The sequence below is a fragment of the Bemisia tabaci genome, chromosome 6, assembly GCF_918797505.1.
Source record: "Bemisia tabaci chromosome 6, PGI_BMITA_v3".
Lineage (NCBI taxonomy): Eukaryota > Metazoa > Arthropoda > Insecta > Hemiptera > Aleyrodidae > Bemisia > Bemisia tabaci.
In genome coordinates, this window is record NC_092798.1 from 38,207,560 (window position 1) to 38,229,073 (window position 21,514).

At 39.3% G+C, this 21,514-nt stretch overlaps 2 protein-coding genes across 3 annotated transcripts; both read right to left on the minus strand.

The window, feature by feature from the left end:
- Positions 1–73: 73 nt before the first annotated feature.
- On the minus strand, positions 74–10,890 carry simj (transcriptional repressor p66-beta simjang). Of its 2 annotated transcripts, XM_019051407.2 has the most exons (10): positions 10,469–10,890; positions 9,172–9,231; positions 8,275–8,497; positions 7,433–7,744; positions 6,720–6,840; positions 6,000–6,100; positions 5,180–5,248; positions 4,773–4,868; positions 3,678–3,891; positions 74–3,059 (listed from the first exon to the last, which is right to left on the minus strand). In XM_019051407.2, the coding sequence occupies exons 2-10, from the start codon at positions 9,213–9,215 to the stop codon at positions 2,350–2,352; spliced, it is 1,890 nt and encodes a 629-aa protein (XP_018906952.2). In that variant the 5' UTR covers positions 9,216–9,231; positions 10,469–10,890; the 3' UTR covers positions 74–2,349. The 2 variants fall into 2 exon arrangements, with proteins under 2 accessions (XP_018906952.2, XP_018906953.2); XM_019051408.2 differs by lacking the exon at positions 5,180–5,248 and having other exon boundaries at positions 10,469–10,883.
- Positions 10,891–17,722: 6,832 nt separating this feature from the next.
- Positions 17,723–21,406, minus strand: LOC109036944 (replication factor C subunit 4). Its single transcript, XM_019051376.2, has 2 exons — positions 21,135–21,406; positions 17,723–19,538 (listed from the first exon to the last, which is right to left on the minus strand). The coding sequence occupies exon 2, from the start codon at positions 19,532–19,534 to the stop codon at positions 18,464–18,466; it is 1,071 nt and encodes a 356-aa protein (XP_018906921.1). The 5' UTR covers positions 19,535–19,538; positions 21,135–21,406; the 3' UTR covers positions 17,723–18,463.
- Between the last annotated feature and the right edge of the window lie 108 nt (positions 21,407–21,514).

Sequence of the window (21,514 nt, forward strand, 5' to 3'; positions counted from 1 at the left end):
TTTTCCTGATAAAATGGGCTAAGTGAGGAAGGGGTAAAATCTTACGGATAGATGCAAAGATAAACGACGAAAATGTAGATTTGCTGCTTTTTATTTACAAGAAAAAACATTTTCCCGACAGCTTTAAAAATATGAACAATTATGTACTACAGTAAAATTGTGCTATCGAAAAAGACCAAAGTAACGTATATTCTAAAAACTATTTGAAGACAGGGGACAAGAATTGACAGACTCCGAAGGGTGCCAAGTTAGATGACGTTATACACAAACGGACAATGTCAGTGAGAATTTATCACACTACATCAACCACAATGGATAGGAAAACAGTGTCTAATGAACTGCAGGTAGAACTAGAGATAATTAGTATTTAACACTTGCATTGCGATAATACAATTTTTCCATCATGCGACGATCTTTGATTCTAGCTGTTGAAGTAATTTAATTGTGCTAAAACTGAATATTCCACATACTTAATTGGAAATTGATTTTGTTTGGATTAAATTCAGCATTTGATTTTGCACTTACTTCTATCAAATGATTTAACACTGATATAGAAATACTGGTCATGAACTACTTAACTAAGTCATGATAATGGGGAGATGACAGGAACTAAGAGTACACAGTTAATCTGAAAACTTATCTAATTCAAGTTCCAGATGTTTGTCTTTATGTAATGTTACGCATGTTACACTTTGCCTGGATATTTGTAAAAAATTAATAGTACATATTGAGAGCATTTTATATCAATGTGCGGGGTAAACATGTAAACAACGGGAGGCGCAAAGATAAAGATAACCAGCAAATGAGGGAAATGCAGGCGGAACATTTTTACAATTAGATCACTGGTTTTCTTGATTTCTATTCTAAACAGATGCATTTCCTAATTTTCACTGTTACTCAACATTTAACAGGCTTCATTCTAGTAACACAGAGATTGCTAAAACATTCAGAATGTTGTTCATGGAGGAAAATGCTGAAAATACCTTGCAGCGAACTTCATTTGAACTTACATAGATGGTTTAGCCGACACCATCTCTTAGTTACGCTTGAAAGAAGTAAACCAAGATACATTAATTTTTTTAGGATTCAATGATAGTCCATTTTGCTACTTTGCAGTGATGCAAAGACACTTGATTCGTGCCATTGATAAAGAGCCAGACTTTCTAATGTTATGGTGGCTTAATGAAAGATGGATAGGGTGCTGACAAAAAATATGACAGATTGAATAAACGAAGTGACCGCTAACAATTATGCCGCAGGTCAAGGAAGGAGAATCGTTTACAATACGCGGAATTCTTACATAGGAGCGGTAAAAAACAACAGATTGTAAAAAATAATCATAATAAAAACAATGTAAAATCTATACATTCATATAAAAAGCAATAGGAAACAACGAAGAATACACGTTACTGTCAAAAATATATCAATACCAAAAGAGCCCAAGAAGTTTCTCTAAATACTTGCGGCTTACAAATATTCATCTAAGTAATCAATGGATTACCTCTTCGATTTGGAATCACAGACATTACATTTATTACAAGGGACTAATCAATGCGTCAAGATGATTTTTCATACATCATTTACAATTGCTCAATAACAATGTACAAAACAAAAAAAAATCAACCAAATTTTCAGAAACTCGCTGATTAGTCTACTTAATTCTAAGATTTTATTGCATGAATTAAAATGAAGAGATTCCCAGTTAAATCTGGACTCTCTTTTTCCACAGCTCAAATTCTTCTTTTTCTCTTCTATAACTTAGGCGAAATTCTTAACTTATAGACCTCACATTTAACCGGTTGCTTAGTAATAAGAGACAACATTCCCTTAAATAGAGCAGTGTTCTGCCTTTCCCAAGCTCCATGCGCCTAAAAATTGGGAGTCTGGGTAATCGTGGCGCCTAAAAAAGTGGACACACCTTATCAATTTTTCAGCCCAGCAGAAAATTTCATGCGAATGCGTGAAGTTAAAATAAAAGTTAATTACGCTCCTAGGATTGGGGTTTCCCCCAAAGAGGGCTCCAGAATTTTAGGAGGAAGGCAGAACACTGAAATAGAGGTAGCTTACTTACTACAAGAAATTCTCATAATTGTTTCTTCAACATTTATATTCATATTAAAAGTTTCAATAAATAAAGCCAAAAAATGCAGATGTCAATTGTAAAAGGACAAAAGAGAAGCAGATATTGCTCGTCAAAGCAAAGATAACACCTTCAGCTTGCAGAGCTGGCGTTCTAGAGAAAAAATGAGCAGCTTGGATAAGACATTACTACATGGATGGAGGAAACAAACAAACAAGGAATTAGATTTCAATTGTCAAATAAATGCCCAGAATACACGGGTAAGGTTATCACGTTTTCCAATTGTTCAAATGGGATTGCCCATGGGATCGCGAAGAACTCGGGTTAGGAATAAGATCTAGTAAATACTGCCGCTGCAGGTCTGCTGCTTGCCTATGAAGCTCAGCCAGATTCGCAGGGGACAACGCTGCAATGGATCCCTTTCCACTAGCCTGTGCCATCGCAAGTTGGTACGGGTACAACAGGTGGGAGAATGGCAACATGTGAGCAGGGAGCGGAGCCTGGTGCGGAGGTAATCCGCGAAGCAGTTGCTGATGCAGGGCAGCAGCGGCATGATGCGGATTGAATTTATTTGTTTCAGCAGCCAGTTTGGCCAGGGGATGTTCACGAGGAGAGGGAGACGGGACAGGGGATGGCGTGGGTGGGGTAGGGTTCCGCCTTTGTGGTGGTGGTGGAGGGGGAGGGTGGTGTTCGCGATTATGGTTGTGGTTGTGGCTATGATTGTGGCTATGATTGTGGTTGTGGTTATGATTATGATTGGGGGTTGATGCTTTGGGCGTGGGAGTTGGTGCAGGAGCAGGAACGGATGGAGGCGGATCAGGAGGTTGCGGAGAGCTTTGAGCGAGCCGTTGCTCGATCTCCTGCTCCTGTTGCAACGCCTTGACGAAAGCTGTTTTCAAGCGATTCGTGTGTTCAGCTTTCAAAGCTTTCTTGACATTGGTAGTCACGCACTGCTCACAAATGACTTTAGGATCTTTGCCTGCAAGAGAGAAGAGAGAAAATTGTAATATACTGAAATTCAAGTTTTAGTACATGGTTTCTATCCTCAGTACAAACCGGAAAATGTCAGGAAATTTGATGTCTTCGAAAAAGTAATAAAATTTGTCATGGATCAGGCAATCCTGAGTGCCTTAAGGATTTGACTGAATTCTTTAAATATGTTGGTTTAGAAATTAAACCAGTGCAAATTTATTCACGCAAAAAATCAGGAAAATTTAAAAATCCTGAATTAATTGAAAATATCAGGAAAATCCAGAAGTAAATTTTAGAAGACACCCTGTTATAGAGGGGCAGCTACAAAACAAATGAAAGCTATTAAGTGGCTGTGTGAAAGACCAATCTTCTCACAAACCTTTCAGTTTGACAGAAATTATATCATCTTAACACCAACTCAATAGGTGATATTGATGGTTTATTTGACGGATGTCGTAATTAATAAGAAGGATGTTAGAAGAAACATTAATATCGCATCAAACTTTTTCATCTTCAAGTCAGTGCTCTTGGAAAAGAACGCAATGAAAGTTTTACCAGATCTTGCTTTCCTCGCGGCTGACCTCATTTGAGAAAAAAAGATGAGATGAAAAATTGATATAATTACCTTTTACAGTACTTTTCTCCCACTTCCAAACAGGAGTAAAACTAGTTGAACACTGAGAGCACCGGAAAGGTTCTGGAGGCGTGGGAGGGGTCTTCTCGTGACTTTTGGTTATGTAATCTACTATATATTCCAAACCCAATAGATAGATGAATTCCGTATTGGAGGGATTTGGGATGAAGTGCATTTCCGGTGGAGGAGGTTTCGGTGGAGGAATCTGAAACAGAGAAGATCATATCATTCAGAAGGAGGAAAGTCATAATAACCTGAGTTTTTATCCGACTGATTTAGTGGCTCCATCATACTTTAATTGTGAACAAACACACGACTTTGTCTTTGACTCGCGTCCTTTGTGTGATGGTGGTAAAATGTGCCCAAGCGTTTCTTACATTAGAAATTTCTCGTGTTAAATGAGTCCTTGATTTATGACCTGTCAATGACTGACTCACGAAGAATAATTATGTGCATGAAGGTTATGTAAGGTTATATTATTTGTTTTGGTTTGGACCAAGAGTTTGATCTTGTATCGAATGACATAGCCATTAAATCAGTCTACTATAAATATGCATTCAAATATAATCTAATTTGAAGGCAAATGTAATGAAGATCGGGAGATATGACCATTGACTAGTCTATGATAGAGCTTGAAATTGCCCCACGCAGTATTCCGTTTTACATATCTGCATACAGCAACAGCGCTGTCGTTTGCAAACATGAAGTTAACAGGGGTCAACTTATCTAATGAAAGTTCTAATAACTTCTCAGACAGTTCTAGTCTTACTTCAGAATTAAGATATTATTTAAAAAAATTATACCAAATTCATTTTCATGAAAAAAGCAATGAGGCTAAAGGATGTCTAAAATCTAAGTGAGAAGCAATTCCCTAACTTTTTCAAGTTTCCCCTAATCAGGATGATCGAAATTTCCATACTTCGCACATCAACAATTTTCATGCATGAAGCTGAAGATGGACATTGATTTCACTGTAAATGACGGAAAAACGTGAACCTTTTTTTCAGGTATTAACCATTCTATTCAATTAACTAAAATGGCAATGCTTTATTGAAACTTATTTCTCTTGATGTTAAAATAGTTTACCTGGAGGAGAGTTTTCTCCAACTGCTTTCTTAAAGCTAGTTTGGCAGCTGCCTGTCTTTGAGCAGGAGTCTGCGTATCTTCAACACGAGGACGTTCCTGAAACAAACATCGTGATTTCTTCAATTGGTGATTTCAAATTTTAAAAAGGAAACTTAGCTCTAGGTAACATGGCGGCTATCGCTCATGATCCATAGACACTTTACAACTTAAAATCTTTCAGATTAAACATATTAAAGACTTTGAATACAGGGAAGAGACAATTTAGAAGGGATCTCATTCCGTCAGTTGAGGGACTAGAAATATTCCCTGATGGTCTGAGCTTCCTTCATTTGCATCAATAAAGCACAAATCAGCTCCACTGTTTGTACTGACAAAGAAATATTGAAGTTGTAAATGACCAAAAATACCTGTTGTTCCTGGACATGCGGTAAACTGGGACCCACAGTGGCCATTTTATTTTCCAAAGTTGGGGCAAGCTTGTAAAAGGAGAAAGAAAACAGATGATGATTGGCGTTTCAGAGCATTTAAATTTCAAAGCTTTGCTGACGCCAAAGACAACCAATTCCAAGTAACACAGTCAAACACTACGTTTTCAGTCTCACTAGTTGGTTAGCTTGTGCAACTGATTCATTTTATGACAGCAAAGTTCCTCAGGGAACCCATTTGAGCAAGATTTTAATACTAGGTCTTGAATACTGGATATCAGCATCAAGGACTACTACGGTGTCTGCAGATTTCAGAAAAGAAATTCTACTGACTTTAGCTGTTTTTAATCTACCAGCAGGCACAAAAAAAGTGACAGTTTAAGACGGAGACCTCATAGAAGACCTAAAGAGAAATAGACCTCTTCGTTTTCAGTTAACGTAATTGACAATGGAATTTTTCAAAGGTTTGATTTCTTTGATTTTAAAAACTTGTAAAGTATATGTAGAGGAATCGCACGGTAAGAATTTAGTCTTCCTATAGATTTTTCTGATACTGCCTAGCTTTGTTAGATGCTCTGCTCTCATTCTGCCCACCATATTGTTGTTAGTTGCTATGTTATGCTTGTTTTCCTTCTATTTTGAAGTGCATGAAAGAGTTGAAGTCAAAATATGAGAGTCGAGAGCTAGCTGATGGTGGTAAATGACTCGAATTTTCAAAACAAAGAAAGGAAAGAGAAAAATTTAGAATAGAATAGAATAGAAAAGAAGAACAGTCAAGCAGTAAAATAAATGAGATACGTACCTGTTGAGGACTAGGTCCATGATGCTGTTCTTTCAAGCGATCCCCTGGACTGCTATTGGAGAAATTCATTCCAACATTCTGAGACGGGCCACGAACATTGGCTGAAAAAGCAAACAAATTATTCAAATGAAAACGAATTATACAGGGTAATCATGATTTGAGACTACATATTACCAGCCACAAATAAAACACTTTTCCTCGCGGAAGTGTTAAGAGCAGTTTCAACTTTTTGGCTGAACAAGTATACAAAAGATACTAAAATAAAATTGCTTGGCTTTGATAAAATTTGATTTACGTTGAAAACAGACTGAACTAGATGTAGATCAAACGCAATCGGTAATTGATACATTTTGGATTGTTTCCACTCAATTTGATTGGCAGATTAGGTTGAGACTGAATCCGATTAACTTTATACATTTAATTGGGTTTGGATCAAGATATTCTATAGATCAAGTTAACTTTCATTTGAGTTAGAGACATTAAGGAGAAAATGGATTAGATCTTTGAGTCAAAAAGGTGCCTTAAAAACACATTTTTCTTTTTTTACTTCTCACTCCTGTTCATCTGATTCCTAAAACAGACGCTACTAATTGCTATCTTCATTTTGGCTCAACAAAGTACTTGTAATGTAAGAAATATTTTTGGGCCTGTCCTTCCAACATTTGACAAAAAAGGTTTGACGCCAAAAGGACTATTTTAGATTTTACTCATTTTACTTACCTTTTTGAATATTTTGGGGTGTCACGTGCATGTTAGGGGGCATGCCAGGAGCAGAGCTTCGATTACTACCTAGATGAGCAGCAGGAACAATGTTTGCCTGCCCATTACGCATTGGAGGTTGCTAGAACAGAGAGAAATAAAATATTATTTTGCGAAGATGACTCGAAAAGGGAAAACCTGTTTCAGTTTTGGCAACTTTTCACATCAGGAACAGTTATTTCAACAACACTCATTGCAATGCTTGTCATTTCGACTATCTTTAAGTTGTTTAGTTCTCACCAAAATGGTCAAGACAACGTGATGTAGAAAGAATTCTCTTTTTTGAATTGTCCAAGGATCCAAGCAGTTTCCTCTCCTAATGAACTTCCATTTTCAAGAAATTCAGCAGAAAGATACAGATGATTGTGCGGATAGAAAATTGACCAATATTTCAGCCCCTCTGAACCTTAGAGAGATAAGAGTTAAGAGATGAGAGATGGATTGGGTGCATTTCTAAGTTTTGTTCTATTAAGAAGGAAAAACCCGAAAAAGAATTCTGTTTTTGCAATTTCAGCTTTGTTGTTCTTGGATAAAAGAGGGAAAACATCCCCATGAATGGATTACAAATTTCTTTTTGTTCCAAAATAAGGTATATCAAATTTGCAGGATCCTATTCAAAAATCATATTGAGCTTCAAAAATATTCCTACTAATGAATTTGAAAGCAGAACTTACCCCTCTAATGAGTGGTGGAACTGGAGTTGACGTCTTGCTCGTCTGATGGCTGGGCCGTGCCTGAGGAGGTGGCGTTGGCTGAGTGGCCGTAATCTGCAAAGAGGATGAGGCTGGCAACTTGATGTTAGGAGGTAACACAGGAGTTTGTGCATTTGTTGTTGGTGCGACAGCTATATTTTCTTTCATCTGCTGCGACTGCCTTAGTTTTTTGAGAAGGACAAGCGTCATCTCTTCATTGCGAAGTTCGTCCCGAAGTTTCCGGACGAATCGTTCTCTATCTTCTCTTTCTTTCAGTTCAGCTGGAGTCAGCTCCTAAAAAAGATGTTAATATTAGAAAGAGATATTATGATAATAGCACATACCTGCATGAACCAATCAATGTTTGCTTTATTTTCTTTCTCTCTCTTTTCTTTGCAATTGACGACTCAGAGTGGACTAATTGTTTTGGGAACAGTCAACTTTAAACTCTATATTTCATGTTGGTTTTGAAATTTTCCAACTAATTCGCATGTTTTGCATGAAATTTAGAAAAAGAGAAATCCCTGGTGGTGCTCACGTTCAAAAGGATAAAAGGAAAATGTGATTTAGAAGTGTATGAATTCAGAAACTGATATGTAAGGTCAAAGACCTCCAATGTGACCTGCAATCACACACAAGGAAGAAACTGATGAATATCTGATTACAACTGATTAATATTTGAAATGAATGTGGTGGAGCAGAACTACACATGAGGCCTGCTTACTTGGGCGCTTTTAAAGGTGTTGAAAAACAGGAGGGGAAAATTCTGTGTCCTTAATGGCATTTACATTCAGCAAACTAAAATTAAATAGAGGTAAACTAACTTTAATTGGTGGAAGGGGTGGCATTTCAGCATCACTCCCTTCAGAATCATCAACTCCATTAGCATATCCATTCACACGTGGCTCATCATCGGATACAACAACTACATCAGGAGCTTCTGCATAGCTTGGCACTTCCGTTCTTGGACGGAGACTTCGTCGGGCTGAGTGTGCTTCATTCCGAGCAGGCCAATCAACACCACCAATCGGAGGTGCTCTTCGAGTACTGTGGAAAAAGAAAAATATACATGGAGATTAAGGTGAGAAATCAAAATATCCTCAGGAATGGAAAACAATTTTTGAATTGTAGAATGATTGTGAAACCTTATTGTATTAGCTTTCTAATGATGAAAATCAGAGGCACGGTAACATCAAAAGTTAGGATTAGAACCATGTTACTCATGAAATAAGATGTAGTACTTAAATATCAAAGTTCATTCTATGTCATGCCCTTGCGGCTTTCTTTTGACTGAAAAACGGTTTATTAAGGAAATTATCATGTTGAGGACCACTATTCACTTGCGCTTTCAGTTGTATTAAAGGTGAGACAAAATTAACTACTCTACAAGGATTCACATCATTCCTAAATATTTGGGCCTATCCAATGATAAGTAAATTTTTTTTATGGAGAGAAAAAATATTGGTTCCATGATGTAGCAGGGAAGTTTCCTAGGTATTAAGAAAGTGGCAAAAAGATAATAAAAAGAGCAGGCATACAGAAAGTGAAAAATTATAGGAAACATCAAAAATTGTACGGGAAATCTAAGTTGCTTTATCCTATGATTGTTCACTCAGGCAGTGTTTGGCCTTCTTGGATGTTAGGAGTAATAAATAGCTTGTTGGGGGGGAGGAAGGAAAACATGCACGAGAGACTAAATGAAAATGCATGAAAACAAATACCTGGAAACACTCAGATCAACAACAGAGTCATCGTCCACTTCCATTTTGGATTCAGATAATCTGTGAACAGAAAGTCATAATATATTTTTTTATCACTGACAAAGACTTAAGGTTTAATAGAACAACAAAAGATAAAGAACTAAAATGTCATGCTTTGGTTCAACAGATAGGTAAAGCCTACAGATGAACCAGACGATTAAAATGTCATGCTTTGGTTCAACAGATAGGTAAAGCCTACAGATGAACCAGACAATTCCTGACTGGGAAGACATGGGTGCATCAATGACTATCATCACATTAACTAATCTAAGAAATAGAATACAGGTAGAGCAAAACTGTTGGATATTAATTTTGCTCTACCTGGTTCAAATTCATTACACTTGCATCTTACTTTATGTAAATAGAATTCTTCTGGCTCTGACGCACGAGTGAAATGATGATTTTATTTACTTCTTTGAGGTTAAACTTCACGGGTTTTCATAATCAAAGATACTTGGGTAAAGATCAAAATTATCTGCAACCAACATTCTTAACATTGTCAAAAGAACGGAAGGAGGAGGTAGATGACTGTGAGGTTAGCCGCTAACAAGAATGAATAGATGATGCTCTGGAGAAAGGCAGTAAGGATTAAACTATTTCATAAAGATGAAAAATTGGGAAAGTCAAGACTGGCTTCTCAAATAAATCTTACAAAAGCATTAGAGAAAGAACTGGGGTTCCTTTAGAGTGTGAGCCATAAAACACAATAACGTCGAAAACACTAAACAGGTCTCCACTGGGGTCGTTAACCTCAATGCAGTTTAAGAGTTGATATCAATCAGTGAAACTAAGTCATTAAAAGGCCAAATAGCTTGACCTAGGAGCAAAAGTGGGCTCTTGCTGCGATTGAAGCTAATTACACTCTTACACTCAAGCCTAATGACCCTAAAAGTTGGCAGACATTGAAGTTGATGGATTGTAAACAAAGTATCACATATCTAAACACGGCTGAGAGAGTGGCATGAATTTCAGGAAGTGCGGGATTTAAGTGAAAATTTGATTACAATTAGCAGTAGAACAAACTACACTTCGAAATATCATGAAAAGTATCGAGAACAAAAGTTGAAAGTTGAACGGCAACACAAAAGACTAGCCGCCGAATGGAGTCTAGACAGTGATTAAGCCTATAATTTCAGACGGCTCTAATTAAAACAGGAACGGACTCCCGAAATTAATAATCGGATATTCAAACTCGGCTTGAGCTCCCGATTACGAGGACACCCCACAAGGGGTTGTTCGTGGGGGTTCGTGTTATTACCTGGATAGGTCAATCAAGGACGTTCAGAGATTTGGTTAACTTGACTGACAAATCGATTTTATATACCCCGCACTGACATGGTGTGAATTACACATTTAAAACGATCTTCATTAGCGGTTCGCGGCTGGTATCTCGCGTCCCCGGGAAATGAAACGAACCGGCGAAACTAACACAACACCGCGAGGATCCAATATTTACTATCCGCGAGCTGCGGGATCGGAAGTTATCACGAAATTACGGACTCACGCCAAAAATTCACAACCGAATCCACTGACTCCTCCGCTCCACTCATTCAATATGGCGTGGCCTTGTGTTGTTTTTCATCTCGCTCCCATTCAAGTCGTGTGCTGCCGCGTTCGGCGGAAACAGCGCATCCGGCGGCTGCAGGGCGTCGGGAGTTGCGCGGTTCTTCCTTGCGGTTCGGTTCAGTTCCTCCTCCGGCCCGCTACGGGGTCTTCGCGTGTAATAGAAGGAATCCTTAAAAATGACAACTCTACAAACTCCACACGTGACCTCTCCCCCCCTCCCGGGCGGCGGAGGCAGCATCACCTACCACCCCTCGGCGCCGCGGCGCGCTGGGATCGCGGGACCCGCTCGCGAGACCTAGCGCCTCCCGAAATGATAACAGATTAGTTTTGATTGCTCTCCGTCGCGCTGGCGAATTAGGCGCCTCTTCGCCTTCGTCGCCGTGAAAAAAAAATTGGTTCGTATGAAATTTGAGTGGATCTGCACCCCCCTACCCCCTCCTCTCATTGGGACCCACTCCAAATTATCAGATAAAGCTTTAAGTGCATGAGAATTAGTGAATTCGGCGCGATACGCTATGCAGCAGATCGGATCTTTTGAGATCTTCCGCCTTCCCGCCTCGCGTTTTCAGCGGCTTGAAACCGACAGATTCCACCTTCGGCAGAGACTGGGGGATGGAGAGGGAGGGATGTCCCTCTTTGGTAAAAGCTCGGACAAGAAAAAAAAAAAAAAAATTGCTGTGAGGAGAAAAAGATGCACCGTCTCGAGATACCTACAGCTCGTTTTGACCGTTTCCGAGGAGGCAGGAGGCTCCTCAAAAAAATTGGATGATTTCGATCCCATCGTCTGAGGGTGGCCATTCTACGAAAGAATCGTGGAAAATACGGTGGAAATTATCAGATGAAGCTTGAGAGGCAAAAAATTGGTGGATTTGGCTTGAAGAAACAGCTAGGAACACATGAGCACCGAGAGCTTCCATCTTATTCCAAGTGCGCTCTCCCTCGACTTGAGACAGGAAAAACGTCGTATGAACATTCAAGAGTTGCCAAATTTCTTCCGATAAAATGTATATTTAGAGGCAAGTTGATAATATTTTTCCATGAAATTTTCAGGAACTTCAGGTAAAATTGCCAACAACATTATCTGCAAAATTAGAGGAAAAATATTCATAAGTTCACCAGGAAATTCGTGTTTTATAAATGGAAATTTGGCAACGCCTGAAGGCTCATACGGCGTTCTTCCTTAGCACGGCAGTATGGATCCCACCCTCGGTAACACGGGCGGATGTAGGGACATCGGGCCGCCGGCCAAGGTAAGAAAGGATTTGGATCGGAAAGGATTTTAAAGAAAGGGCGAGCAAAAAAAAAATATAATTTATGTAGCGAAGAGGACGTGCAAATACCGCCGAAGATACGGCTCGTTTTGGCCGCGATTCCGAGACAATTTATCATAAAAAGATAGACGGTTTCGATCGTTGAGGCGCTGTGTGAAAAATTCATAAATGTGGTTCAATGATTTTAACTACCGGCGCCGCGCAGACCGCACCGTGTTTGGCGCAATGCGTGAAGTATTCCGACAGTCTTGTAGGCGCTATGCGATTCACGCCGACCGCTGCTGAACGCACTGTGTTGGACGCAATGCGTGAAGTATTCACGCAGTCTTGTGGGCGCTATGCGTTTCACGCTGACCGCAATGACAATGACCGCACTGTGTTTGATGCAATGCGTGAAGTATCCTTGCAATCTTGTAGGCGCTAATATGTGTTATATGCCGATCGCCGCGCCGAGGGCTTCTCCTTTTCATCTCAAGTCCTCGTCATCATTTCCCTCTAAGTCGCGCCGTTCCGGACCAAATTGCGTGTTTAGTTTCTCTCTTAACTCGACTAATTAAAGGTGCTGTCTCTTGTATTACTCAGAGACGACAAAATTAGAAATTACTATGCTCTCAGGAAATGAGAGATTTTGTCGCCTTTTCTCGTTCGTAATTTTTTTTTTCTAAATCCGATTTTTTTTTATACCTACACTTAAAAAAATTGCAAATTTTTGCCGCCCCTTAGATTATTTGCCGCCATGGGCCGCGGCTCATGTGGCCACCCCCTTAATCCGGCCCTGTTTAAGCCGTTTTTGACCCGCTTGACCATTGAAGTGATTGAACCGTCGCTCGGGCGCCGCACAGTGGATGGAGTTGCTAGGAGAGGTCGGACAAACTTTGGAAACATTAAAAGCTCATAACTTCGTTGATACAACATTTTGAGGTTCTAAAAGTGATTCCATTGGTTTCCTAGTAAAATTTTCTTTTTAAAGCACCCCTTGAAATTTAAAATGTGACGAAGAAAACATCAAAATTTGCAGTTTAAGTCAAAAATTTCATGTCCGACCACTCTAATCGACTCGATCCATTGTGCGCCATGAAAAAGATAGATTTTTAACGGTATAACAGTCCAAGTATGCAGAATGCCGATGATTTTATCGTTTCATTTGATTGATAAAAATGGTCTCTTGGCTAAACTGGATGATTTGGACCAGTGAATTTCGTTTGAATGTTTTGATCAATTTTTCGTGTAAATCGTGAAAGATGCAAATTTCCACCGCTATTTGGATTTAATTGACGGCAATGTCTCGTATCCCTCGCTTGAGTTTTCCTCCAGCAAATCTTGATGACTTGGACCGTTTTGTGGTCCATATTGACCTTTTGCGGGTGAACCACCGTGCACCGTGGAAAATAAGGCTTACTTAAACCGTGGACAGGGCCGGATTTACCTACTTGCCACCCATGGGCCGCCTGTATTGCGCCGACCCCTTCTCAGTCGTTTTGAGACATCAATAAAAAACCATCAAGTGAACGTGCCGGAGGGAAAGGGGCGCACAAGACGCGTTAACTCGTGTTGGACACATTTTTTGCGAAAGTCCTATCAACACTACTAGCAGAAGTTCACGGAACTTTGCGCAAAAAATAAGTTCCGTGATCCGTGAACCTATCTCTGTGTGGACAATGCCTTGCATTTATAAGAAATGAACGAAAATATTGTAAAAGAACTAACATTAAATGGGGGTTAATCATTTCAACTTCCGCTTCCGCGCCGCGCTGACTGCACTGTGTTTGGCGCAATGCGTGAAGTATTCACGCAGTTTTGTAGGCGCTACTAGGTATGTGTTACATACTGACCGCCGTGCCGAGGGCTTCTTTTTATCTCAAGTCCTCGTCATCATTGCTCTCTGCGCCGCGCCGCGCTGTCTCTTTGTATCACCGAAAGACGACAAAATGGAAATACTACACTCTCAGGAAATAAGAGATTTTGTTGCCTTATCTCGTTTGTAGTTTTTTTCTGAATCCGATTTTTTATACCTACATTTAAAAAAATTGCAAAATTTGTCGCCCCCTATATTTGCCGACATGTGCCGCGGCCCATGTGGCCACCCCCTGAATCCGGCCCTGACCGTGGATTTACACAGCCAATTAAGGGTGCCAAGTTACTCGAGTTTGAAAGCTGCGAATCCCGGCACACACGTGACGCAATTTTTAGGGTGTGAGGCAATATTCAAATGTGGTAATCTTTTTTTCAATTTCTTTGCCGGCCTGGAAAAACAGGGCAAATCGCAAATTTCATCGTGAAATTTGGCATTTTTCTGAAAGAGCCTACCGGGAATTTTTCCCTGAGGCCACTCAAAAAGGCCGCGAGGCAAGAACACCACGCTTTATCGCAGCTAATACTCGGCTTGTTGGAGTTTTCTCTAAATCTTCAGCGAAAACAAATAGTAATACGTTGAGATGCGCGCCCGATTTTTTCCTGAGGAGACCAAAAAACGACCATTCGTCGCTCCTAGAACAGAGAGGTTTAAGAGTGCAGCCCATATTTTAGGACGGCAACGTTGTTATACATTTACACAATCAAAATATTAATAGGAAATTGATAATTTCGCTATAAAAATCAATAATTTAATTCGTCTGCACAATAGGCAACGTTGGAATTAAGTTTAGGTGTATAAGAAACAATCAAAGCTTCAGATATATTGTCACACGCGACGGATACTGAACGAATTTCATTGTAACGCCTGAATACAACTATTCGAGCTCCAATGGTGTCCGCGTTGCATACGCAATAAAGTGAAGGCGTTTCGACTTCAGACACAAACCGCCTCATCATCGCAGCGACGACGCTCGGTAGAGCGAGTCAACGAGAGGCGTCATACAAAATCGAGCAACATTAAAAGCTTTTATTGATGTCAATACGAAACACAGAGGTTTCAGAAGTGGTTTCATTGATTTTATTGTAAAATTTCCTTCGAGCAGCATCTCATACAATCTACAATGTGCAGAAATTAACATCCAAAGTTGTAGCTTTAGTCAAACATTTCATGTCCAGCAACTGTGACTAGTGAGTGCCCGGACAGTCAAAACGCCTTCAACTCTGGGCGTATGCAATACGGACATCCACGGAGCCCGATTAGTTGCATCCTGCCAGGAGTTAAAATGAAATTTGTTAAGCATAAACTGGAACTTTGATTGTTCCTTTTTCTTATATACCTTAAATTAATTCCAGCGTTGCCCCTTGCGCCGTTAAAGTAAACTATTACTGATTTTTATCGCGACTTTATCAATTTCCTGATGCTTTGATTCTTCAAAAATGGATCGAGTTCTTCAGTGAGGAGCCAACTCACATTAAGTTGAAACGGAGAAAAAGCGGTTTTAAGTTTTATTCCTGCATAGGTACGGCTCAATCAGGGGGGCAAAATTTCATGAGAAATAAAATCTTGTATTCACACGTGAAATATTTTATGAAATTTCAGAAATTTATGACCTATTGAAGAATACAGATTCCTCTTCAAGTTTCGCAAAATGTAGAAATTGTGACTTTCTTCTATTTTTGTGTGTTTGAGTGCGGGTTGCATACTCTGGCTCCTGAAAAATATGAAATATTTCATAGCCTCGTAAAATTTCATGTGGCCTAAAGTTGAAGGTTAAATAGCATTTACATTTACGGAGCGACAAACTGGTGGAATTTATGGTTGAATTTGTTATTATTGAATTAAATTGCAAAATCAGTTCAACTTTTTTCCGCTGCACTGTGCTACTCGGGATGTCAAACGAGAGGCTGGGGATGGGGAGGAGGGCGTGGGGGGGGGGGGAGTCTCGGGCCGAATTTGAAGAAGAGGAAGATTGAAGAAAGGAAATTTCTTATACTGTGTTTGTTCCTGGTGATGACGATATTTGTTTTACTCTTATCTACTTTTCTACCCTGCGTTAAGGTCTCCAAACATGCGCACGTTCAAAAAAGCGCTAGTGCTGAAAGATTATGGTGCATGCTTCCTCATAAAAATTTTCCGCATCGCAGTGTTGACATGGTATGTTAACATGGTGTTGACACGGTGTTAAGACGGTGATCTTCCTATTTTGAAAACCTCACTAATGAGTAATTGGTTGTTTTTCATATCGTTTAACTCAACTTTCTTCCCAGCAGCCAAACAACCATGTCAATTTGAGTCAAACTGAACATTAAAGTTTGTAACGAAACTTAAGGATCCAGTTCCTTTCTCGGTACATATACAACATTTTTCTTAGAGGTAATAAAAAGTAGATAAATTCGAAGATTTTAGGGAAGAAAACCCAATTTTTAGGGGCTCCCCTTCCTCCATCTTTTACGGAGTTTGCGCAACGTAACTGACAGGAAACGTTCGGTCTTTGAAGTCTCATATTTTTTTTATATATTGATACCTTATCATGTTTAATTTTATAGACCTTATCACGGATGGCTACTACGACACAACTATTCGGGGGTCACGGAAGAGAATTACATACCCGAATACATGAAGGCGTTTTGACGATCGCACATCACTCCGCACTGCAATGAATTCTACCAAAACCGTTTCCTCACGAGCATTCTCAAAATCGTTCCTCTAAATAAGCACCATTTTGCAACATTGCCGTTGCAGTGATGCTACACGGCTCATCCAAATTCCGAGGTTTGTTACGGAACAGTTAATGCGATTGCATGACTGCGGAACAGGAGCATCCCTGGAGCAACAATAGAGGCGGTTGCTAAGAGTTAGCATTAAGAAAAAAAGAGCGCCTGCAATTTTGTGTGTATGCCACACGGACATCCCATGAGTACGAATAGTTGTATCTGAACATTGCCCAGGCGCCTTCAATTTCGTCTGCCTGCTAGCGGAATATCGATGATTGAGGTCGAGAAAAGCATATCTTCGATTACGACGTTGCACATCTGTGTTCATATATCGATGGTGAAAGTTCAGAAGTGCGTAACTCGGAAAACACGATTTTCCAAAAAAGTAAAAAAACTGTCTACATTCCTCCTTATTGTTAGTAGAAGGGTAATAATTCTTGAGGATAGCAAGAATAAGATGCTTTTTCAGACTCCATCGGCATTCTGAATAATTTTTCGAACTGTTAGAAAATACGGCAGAAATGCCGAGATTCGCGTTTTTGGCACTAAGAAATGACACTTCATCACGAGATACGCATTTTTGCAATTAGTGTTTTGAACCTGTTGTTGGCGGATTTGGATCATTTAAAGACTGAAAAAAGAGTTTAACGCTTACAATTCCTAGAGTACCTACAATTCCTAATCAGATAAGCTTTAGTTAGATCTCATACGGCCAGATCAAGCATTGTATGATTGGAAAATGATATTTTACCACGAGATACGCATTTCCGTAATTAGCGTTTTGAACGTGCTCTTTGATCATGAAGATAAAAAATAGAGTTTATTCATACTTAAAACTTGCTTAGAAGCTTTAGTTGATCCAGTACGATGAGTCGCCGAAAAGTGGATCAGAAAATTGGCTTTCTTGAGTGACTTTTACACCGTAGAGCTTAGAAGAGGTTGCGTAGTCTCCAGAATGTCTCGTCTCTGAGTGGACCCCAAAAAATTATGCAGGTAATACTTTTTTTCGATTTTCCCCCCAACATTTTGGCATACATACCATTAGAAACCTACAGCAATCTAGTGCCCGGAGAAACCCGGAGGACATACCTACATTGATGCACAAAGACATTGAAATTTCCAAAATTTATTTGATAAAAAGTTTTGAATACATACATTTTAAAATCAAGTATTTAAATGAAAGGAAATTGGAATGCGACATGGACCAGTATTGACAGACAAATTGATCCCCCTTTTTAAATTGATTCAACAATTTTTTCATGACAGTATAATCTTTCATTTTACAGCAAATTAAAGTAATAGATGATATCTTCAATTGATATTAACATTGTTATGAGCCGGCCAAGATGAACAATAAACTGCTATCATTGCAGACTTAAAACGACTAAATCTGCTGATAAGTGACTTAAAAACAATATAAGAGTGTACATTCAAAGAGAGGATCCTATTCTGTTAAAAGTTTCTTTACACAACTTAACAAAATCCGGTAAAACAGTAGGTGAACTTATTCTTGTGGACAATTTGAATTACAGAAATATTGATATTGCATGATGGTATGAGATTAAGTAAATGCAGATCAAAACAAGGAATTAAAGAGAAAGGTTAATTTTTTTTGTCTCTCCTTTGGTTAAGAAAGGGACACCAATTATTAAATAAAAGAATTCATGACTGTTACTACACTGCATTCCTCTAATACTTGGTTTTCATGCAGGTGAAGCATTATCAGTGATGCAAAAGATGAAAAAACATTCATGGCCTCTGAAGGTTTTGAGCATACCAGGTACAAGGTTCAGAAATGCAAACTTGAAAAAACTATGAAAGCTTAAAAGGAAAAGGAAAAGACAAAATCATTTCTTTGATAAAACGTTTATCATACAACAACCTAGATCCATCAGCTGTAGATATTCACTAGCCCCATCTTGCAGTCGCCCACTGGCAATAGCTATTTTCTCACAGATGATGGCTTTTTGATCATCCGTAAAATCGCTCTCAATTATTTTCTCATGCAGTTGTTCTAAAACCTGGAATGCTGAGTACGCTTCCTGGATCAAATCATCCACAAAAATTTCTAATTCCTTATGATCACAATTTTTACAGACGGTGATGAACTTCTCTACCCATTGAGGGGGAACGATTCCTGTGACTTCTAGAACGTCTTCCATCACAACTGACTCACTTCCTTTCAACCTTGAGCAAGACTGGAGGCATGTGATGGCACGCCTCAAATCACCTCCACATGTTTCAACAAGTACTTTGATAGTGTCCTTACCACATGATACATTTTCGTTTTTGGCAATTTCCTCAAGCCTCTCTTCTATTTTTTCACTTTTAATTGGTTTAAACCTAAATTTCGCACATCGAGAAGCAATTGGAGGAATAATACAAGAGATATAATTACAAATCAAACAAAATCTGGTGGTGCGGGTTTCTTTCTCCATAATGCGCCTAAGGGCTGATTGGGCTGCATGAGTCATGGAATCAGCTTCATCTAAGATGACAATTTTGTACGGCGGACATGGTGTTCCATCAGGTTTATTGGCTGCTGCAGTTAGCTGAGAAAACGTTTTAACTTTATCACGAATGACTTGAATTCCTCGATCATCTGAGGCGTTGAGTTCCAAAATTCTGTCCCTGTAAATATCTCCGAATAACTGTCTCGCAGCTGCAAGAATAGTGGTTGTTTTACCTGTGCCTGGTGGACCATAGAACAGAAAATGTGGGAGGTCACCTCCTGAGAGAACTTGCTTCAGGACACTGATGATCTCGGATTGCTCAACTACCTCCTCAACTGTCCGTGGTCGATATTTTTCCACCCAAGGGGTAAGTTTAGGCACCACAGGCTGAGATGTTCCAGGTTCTGCTGATGATGAGGAAGGGGCATCTTTCCCGAGTTTCCCAGTTTTAAGGAAAGCTTGCATGTTCCTGCAAAAAAAACCAAAAAGGAAATAATGAAATAAAGAACACCTCATAAAATTGCAGTTAAAAACTACTAGGTACTTATGATAGACCTACTGATTTAGAAAAAGATTTTTACTCTAAGTTCTAGAGGTTATCTAATAATAGATCTTAAACCTAACAGAAGGATGAAGAAGTTTCAGGGGATTATCTTACCATTTTGAGCCAAATTGACGGGTTTTCAATTGAAGAAACAACTCCAACAAATTTGGTTCCAAGTGATCGAGGGATAAAGGGGAATTTCGTCATGTTCACAGAATGAGATATCTTGGGTCCATCTCAGGAACCCAAAAGCAGAAACATAACACACTCACATGTTAATAAACAATACTTGAATCACTTAAATGCACAGCCATGGAATAGATACCAGTTGCCTCTGGCCCCTCGATTACTGCGGACCAATCCATGATATAAGGGACTTAAACCATAGGGTCAAGGATTCTGTTTCACCTTGGAAGCTCCTTGAAAAACTAGGGAACTTATCTTTTTCTTTCATGTATGATTTCAAATTTTAAATAATTCCTCCAATGAGCCTAAAGAATCATTCTAAATAAAAAAAATTGGCAAATTTTAGAAAAATGAAAGAAAGATCCTTCTTGAAAAAACTTTCACCTTCAATACAGTTCTTGATTTCTGTTTCAGATGATATAATTTTTTCCAAGAAGGATCCTGCTTTTGCTTCTTTAGATGTTGCCAATTTTCAAGATTTTTTAGGCTCACGTGCAGAGGCATCGTCTTCACCTTGGCTAACAATTCAAAATCTGACGATATTTTTAACTTAACCCATTCGCCTCATGTGACGAGTATACTTGTCCGCAGGCGCCTAGGACATTATCTCAACTGAAGAGTTAATTCGCGCCATTTGTCACCGTTGCGACACTAGAGATGCCATCTATCGGAAAAGCGAAAAAAACACTACCAAAAAATCGCATAGCAACGCCAATAGATGCCGCACATTAAGTCGTCAACTGAGATACATCCTGCACGCGTGCTGACAAGAATACTCGTCAAATGAGGCGAATGGGTTAATCAATGCGACATATCGCACGCCAGTTAGACCATAAGTACCAGAAATTGTGACACGTCACCTTGAATGGTTAGGTACTTAATGAAAAGTGCGAATCAAAAGTTCACAAGTATATTTAGTTCGCTTTCTGAGTCCGATGGGCAGGATTGCAACTCTAGATGCGTTGTCGGAGTAAACCTGACCGATTCCGTTAGATTCTTCTGTTGGAAAACGCAACCCAATGGTTCCATCAACTTTCTGCGATCGTTGAGAATTTGGTAGAAACATTAGGCTTTTAAACGTAAACACACAATTCATCGGGTACTTCTAACAAGGTCCAACAACACCGACCATTTGGAATCGGGCGATTCTGTTTCCAAGCAGTTTGCTTAGACGACGCATCTCCTGACTCTTGTAGCTTTCTTCGGCAACACTGCCGGACAGATTATCTGACTCACTTTAAAGGAGCGTAAATTTGTACGCATGGATTCTTAGAGATGAGGTTTCGCATGAAAGGAATAATTGGTTGAGAGAAAAAATAAGTTTCTCATACTGACCTGAACTAATGGGATCCAAACTTTAGTGCAGCCTCTTGGCTGTGACAGTCAATGAGTTGAGAACTATTCTGCAAAAGAAAGTAATAGTTCCTGAGTAAGTAATAGTAGGTGATTTACTGGTTATGATATTGGATTACTGTTACTGAATTACTGATTATTTCATCCTGGTAATGGGATGGCGCCAAGTTCTCTACCACAACACAACATGCACTCTTTATTCACGACAATCACTTGTGCTCGTCATTTGCAAATCAGTGAAGAATGAAATATAGATTTTTCTTATTTACGCTTTATTTAAATGTGAAAATTCACTCTGTGACGTACTCCGGAAATCTCTTTCCAATGGATCTTCAAATTACGAGCACACCTCTTATTTGTTG

Bases quoted from the DNA above. Each gene is read 5' to 3' on its own strand.
- LOC109036944 (XM_019051376.2), bottom strand. From the start codon at position 19,534: ATGCAAGCTTTCCTTAAAACTGGGAAACTCGGGAAAGATGCCCCTTCC.
- simj (XM_019051407.2), bottom strand. From the start codon at position 9,215: ATGGAAGTGGACGATGACTCTGTTGTTGATCTGAGTGTTTCCAG. The intron at 6,841-7,432 runs GTAAGTTCTGCT...TCTCTGTTCTAG, and splicing joins TTCCACCACTCATTAGAGGG to CAACCTCCAATGCGTAATGG. The intron at 4,869-5,179 runs GTATTTTTGGTC...TGTTTGTTTCAG, and splicing joins CGCATGTCCAGGAACAACAG to GAACGTCCTCGTGTTGAAGA.